The sequence below is a fragment of the Mobula birostris genome, chromosome 9, assembly GCF_030028105.1.
Source record: "Mobula birostris isolate sMobBir1 chromosome 9, sMobBir1.hap1, whole genome shotgun sequence".
Lineage (NCBI taxonomy): Eukaryota > Metazoa > Chordata > Chondrichthyes > Myliobatiformes > Myliobatidae > Mobula > Mobula birostris.
The window spans coordinates 152,787,423-152,793,422 of record NC_092378.1 but is presented as its reverse complement, the minus strand read 5'-3'; the positions used below and the strand labels follow the sequence as shown (position 1 = coordinate 152,793,422).

At 43.4% G+C, this 6,000-nt stretch overlaps 1 protein-coding gene across 1 annotated transcript in view; it reads left to right on the top strand.

The window, feature by feature from the left end:
• The first annotated feature begins 594 nt into the window (after nucleotides 1-594).
• Nucleotides 595-6,000, top strand: part of LOC140203214 (uncharacterized protein C16orf52 homolog B) — a 133,479-nt gene continuing 128,073 nt past the window's right edge. The window contains exon 1 of the mRNA XM_072269176.1: nucleotides 595-974. Coding sequence (XP_072125277.1) covers nucleotides 869-974 — 106 coding nt within the window. The 5' untranslated portion in view covers nucleotides 595-868. The remainder of the gene's footprint in view (nucleotides 975-6,000) is intronic.

Genomic DNA, 6,000 nt, shown 5'->3' with positions numbered 1-6,000 from the left:
TCAAAGCGACACTTTCAGTATGAACTGAAAGTACTGAAAGTGTTGCTCCTATCAACCCTCAAAATCAGGCTCCTGAACCAAAGAGAAAAATTTCACTCATCTCACACTGACCTGTTCCCACAATCTATGGACTCACTTTCAAGGATTCTTCATCTCATGCTCTTGAAATTTATTGCTTGCTTGCTTATTTGTTTATTTATTCTTTTTGTATTTGCGCAGTTTATTGTCTTTTGCACTCTTTCATTGATTTTATTATGGCTATTATTCTATTATGGATTTGAATATGGTGACATATATGAATTTTGATAATAAATTTACTTTGAACCTATGTATCTTACAAGTGAGAATGATAAATCAGTTTAATTTTTATATTTTTTAAATTCTCGTTTGAGTTACCTGACTGATTTGAAGGGGAGGCCGGTACGGCCAATCTTGCTGTGCGCCACTTGGCGGGCGGATTTCGGGCGAGGAGACAGGTGCCAGCTGCCGCGCACGAGGGCACGAGGGCGAGCACGTGCCGCCCGCCGTCGAGCGCGCACCCCTGGCCAGGCCGCGCCGCGGCGGCGCGCACGCAACCGCTGCGGTTGCCGCCCGCCGAGTGAATGGCCGCCGTGCGCGAGTGAGGCGCTGCCGGGCCCGAGCGGCTGAGACGCGGATCGGTGTCGCCTCTTTCCTCCCTCCTCCCTCCCCTTCCGTCGCGCAGATGGAGACCGGCAACTAAAGGCAGAGGCGATCGAGCGAGTCTCCCCCGCAGGCGCCGCCGACGGCCGAGCCCGGGGGTCGGCTGAGGCGATGCTCCGCGGCATGGGCCGGGCGGTCGGCAGCCGCCGCTCTTTGGCTGCGGAGTGAAGGCGGTCGCCCTCCCGCCATGGATAAGCTGACCATAATCTCAGGATGCCTCTTCCTGGCCGCCGACATCTTCGCCATCGCCAGCCTGGCCAACCCGGACTGGATCAATACCGGGGAGTCCGCAGGTTGGTGCAGTTCATGTCCCCTCATTCCCCTCCCTCCCTCCGGCAGAGTTTACGTCCCATCACCCACCCCTCCCTCCGACAGTTCACGTCCCCTCATTCCTTCTCTCCCTCCGGCAGTTCATGTATCCTCACCCTCCCTCACGTCCCCTCAACCCCTCACACTCCTCATCCCTCCCTTTGGCAGTTCATGTCCCATCACCCCAGCTACCTCCTCCCCACTCGCACCACACCTTCCTATTCCTGCCCTCCTTTTCTTCCTCCCGTCCCTCATCTGCTCTCCCACTCTTCAGACTCTCCCACCGTCCCTCCTTCCTCTCTTCCAGTACCCACTCTGGCTGGCCAATTCCCCCATCAACCTCAGCCCTCGCCATCCTCTCCCTCTCCTGCCCCCTCCACTGCTGTACACCCCTCTGACTCTGTCAACCAGCTCACTCCTGCCTGTGGGCATCACCCTTGCCCCCTTTCTTTTGCTCCCTGACCACCCTTCTGTGTTCCCCACTCCCTCCATCATCTGTTCGAACACTACCAGTTTATTTCCCCCATGTGTCTGATTTGGGAATTGTATGTTGAGGTGATCAGTGCAAATTATTGTTCCAGAAATGTACTTTGTTTGTTGAAAGCTCTGAAGGTGGGTGATCCCCAGCATTTTGGGTGGGAGATTGAAAGAAATTCTGCTGTTGTTTACGAATTGGCAGGAAACATTCTCTGGCTGGTGACAGGGCGATGCAGAATCGTTTGGTTTCAAATGCTCTGATGCCTGCTCTAATTTCAAGTTGAAAAAAGATACTGCTTTTGGAGTGATGCATTGCTTATTTGTGCAGTGTAGCTGTTCAGAATATATCTGACAACAGTTTCATTGTTTGCATTTTAAAGCCCATCTTGTCACACCTACAGATGAGCACCTCTATTGATGTGTTGTAAAATATTTCTTCCTGTATAAAAGGAAGCTTTGTAGTCAATTACAGTTAAAGATGTGTTAGCTACCACAAATTAAAATCAATGTGCTTTATTTGCTGAATTTTTAAAATATCGCATTATGTCGTGGTCTGAAGGAAGGCAGGAACAATTTAATTAGGTTTTTGGTGTGACTGATCTTACACTTGGAAGGGACCCCACCAGGTCCAAATACTGCAAAATCTGCTGGATATATTTGATACTTGTGAATAGTTTTTCCAAGTACTTGAAAGGTCAGTGCATTTGTGATTTGAAAGCTGAAATGCTAGCGTTGCTTCCTGTCTCCTGAGGAGTTGGCAGTTAAATTGTTGGTAAATTTATTTGAGGAACTCGAACTAACAGTAACTTAGGACAGATGGTGGCAACTGATCTGCAATTCTGTGGCCTTTGGTTCAAATAGGCCCAAGATCTTGTGGCAGCTCCATGTCTGTAGACTTGCACGTTACCTGCTCTGGTTTGAGCAAAATTTGGAAAAAGATGTGATAACATTTGGCATCTCGTCATTCTGTGTTTCTTTATTTACAGCAGTGTGTTAGCATCGGCATTCTTGAGTCCAAATGCAGTACTGATGTCTAAGTTCCAGAAGCTTAAACACATAATAGAACGCAGAACAGTACAATACGGTACAGGCCCTTCAACCCACAGTTGTGCTATCCCTTGGAACTGACTATTGAGATTCCTGATTAAAATCTAATTGCTGCTAACCATCTTTGTAGATGTTTAGGTGATGCATTTGTAATGTAATTTAAAATATTACATATTTCTTTCAAGTAAATTTTGATAAGCTTAAAGTAAAACTTTAAAAATATATGCTATGGATTTATTACATTTGTTTAAATTCATCAATTTCATGAAGTGTCACTTGTTTTATGAAGTTCAGTTTTCTGGCTACTGTGGTTCAGGTTGGAGATGTACTGAATCTATGAGAATTCGAATAAACTTAAGATCACCAGCAAGCACTCCCTCTTGGTTATTTGTATACATCTACAGGATGATGCCGCGTGACACAAAAACTCGGTTTTTAATATGTTGGAAAATATACAGAAATCACTCGTTATGCCAACTGTACTTCTGTAGTATTGTGGTGAATGGCATCAAAGCCACACAAGACTAATAAGAATGAACAATTACTAAAAGGGGAGAGAGAGAAAAGTAGTTCTGTACAAACAGATGTATGTACATGTCAGACTTTGAATGTAATAATGTAGCTTGTTTGTATATCGGGATGTCCACAAGTCTAATGTTCATAATGCTAGGACAACCTCATTCAATAGTGGATCAAGGTCTAATCTTTCCTGCCTGTTTTAAAAGGTTGCAAGTTGGCAAATGTATACAGAATATACTTTTAAGGTGAAATGTTTAAATTTAAAATGATTGTAATTCTGCTTATCCTAGTAATATCCTCTGTTAGATATACATGAACAATTAAGGATTCCTATATGGCTAAGTGCATTTCTGATTTCTGCCCTTTGATTTATTACTAGTCACTCTAATGAGTCATGTGATCTCAGAATTCAAATTAGCCTAACAGGAGCACAGAAGACCTTAGCTTTTAAGTGTGTTGCTTTGCAACATGGTGGTATGAAAAGAAGGGTGAGGTTTTTGGGTCCCCATTGAAGGGTCTCGGCCTGAAACATTGACTGTTTACTCTTTTCCATTGATGCTGCCTGGCCAGCTGAGTTCCTCCAACATTTTGTGTTTATTGGAGGTTTTTGTGCTTTTTGTGTTCATCCATCTGCATTGATCAAGGGCAGGGATCTCCAACCTTTCTTGTGCCATGGATCCCTACCATTAACCGAGGGGTCAGTGGACTCCGGGTTGGGAACTCCTGATCTAGATTTTTTTTTAAGTGTTTTCCATGTTTATTTCAGTTTTCCAGCATCTACCTTTTTTTTTGGCTTTTCGATTTCTGTAGAACCTTGGATTTTTGTCCCTGGAGAGCTCTGATTAAAATGTTCAAGGTTAAGATTATAGGTATTTGTTTGGCAAGAGTATTGAGGAATGTGAAACAATGGAGTGAAAGTCTCAATCATTGACTGGGAAAACAGTTGCAAGTAGTGATTAGCTGCCTCATGTAATGATATTGATGAGAAATTACGTATTTCTTTTTGAGAAGTCTTTCTATAACAGCGTAAGCAGATTTCTGTGCGATGTGGCAAATGTGTCTTTCTTGAACTAGTCTCTTTTTTTCCAATTTCCCTTTGCCTCCACAGATGCTGCTCATGTTTCTGTTCCTCCAGAAGTTTGTTTTTGACTGCACATTCCGGAATTGCAGTCAATCGCACTTTTAGTAATTTTTTTCACATCACCTAGATGCTTGAGGATGTCACTACCATACATTTTTTAACTTAAAAGTCTCTGTTACATTGCTGCATAAAATAATTTCTTCATAATTATTTGAATTGGTGTCGAGTGTTTCATGCAGATGTGCCACTTGTTCAAAGTAAACAGTCAACGTTTCAGGCTGAGATCACCTTCGGTCCTGAAGAAGGGTCTCAGTCTGAAATGTTGACTATTTACTCTTTTCCAAAGATGCTGCCTGACTTGCTGAGTTCCTCCAGCATTTTGTGTGCAGCATCTGCTGAATTTCTTGTGTTCAGTACCTTTTGGGCAGTGCTGTATAAGTACCCTTGTATGTATTACAGCAATGTCATGTTAGCTGTGCTACATCTGGATTTTCAGAGCTAAGCACGAAAACAGAAGGCTTATTCAATATCTATTTGAGGTATCCTTTTTGTTATTGTGTGGCTCATGGTGATGCAAAGCCATTAATTGTGGGAGTGGCAGGAATTTTAATTAGTAATATTGAGTACCAACATAACAATCATTGACTTTCTGAGCTTGTTACAAATCTAAGTAGAGAGAGATTAGTTTTATTTGTTATATGTACATGGAAACATATGGGGAAATGCTTTGTTTTCAGTGACCAACACTGTTCAGAATTGGGTTAGCAAGTGTCATCATGCTTCTAGTGCCAACAAGACTTGCCTACAATTTACGAACCCTAACCTATATGACTTTGGAATGTGGGAGGAAACCTCTGAAGGACTTGATGTGAATTCCATTGAGTCATGTGGCAAACTGATGAGAGATTTCAACTGTGTGGTTTGTAAATTGGTTGGGGCTGAGCAGAAAATTGGATCAGCCATGATGAAATGGCGGAGCAGATTCAGGGGCCAAATGACCTAATTCTGCTCTGGTATCTTACGGTTATAGAACTGAAATACATTGTGAAAGATTTTGGAAGAGAATCCGACATCTTCCCATTTCCACTGACTGGAAACTGAAATTGATATTTATGAGCAGTGGAATGCTTTGAAACATCCATCTGCTGGTCACCTCTGATCTCCCAGGCTTTCAAACAATAAAGACAACTGAGGAGTTATTTCAAGGCAGAGCATTGCTCAATAGCTTGCCCCCCCCCTTGTGTGATATGAGGTGAATTTTTTCCTTTCATTACTCCCTCATCACTCGTAATAAAAAATCTCAAGGCCATTTTCGCCTTTTCATCCATGTTCATATTCTTATATTAATATTTTAAAAAAATCTTTGGACTAATTGTGAGGAAGCAGAACATTTTCATGTTGGTGAGCAGTGATCTTTTTCCTCCAAACAAAGTGGGGTGCATTTCTACAAAAAGTTCAACTTTTGTCTCATCTGTCCACAGAACATCGTCTCAGAAATGTTGTGGAACATCTAGGTGTTCTTTTACAAACTTGAGACCCACAGCAATGATTTTTTTTTTTGGAGAGCATTAGTTTCCTCTGGCGTAGTGGCATCAGCGCTGGACTTCGGGGCGAGAGGTCCCGAGTTTGAATCCAGCTGGCTCCCTTGCATGCTCTCCATCCGTGCCTGGGTTGAGTGTCGAGCTGACAACTTCACCTCGTTTAAAAAAAAACCTGGAGAGGGATGGGCTCTGCCAGGTTTCAGATGCCCAAGGCACGCTGTACGATGAGCATGAGCATACCAAAAGCTTGTCATGATGTTGCCCAGACGACTCCACCAGCAGTTAAGGGTGCACGTGCGCACGCGCGCGTACACACACACACACACACACACACAGTTTCCTCTG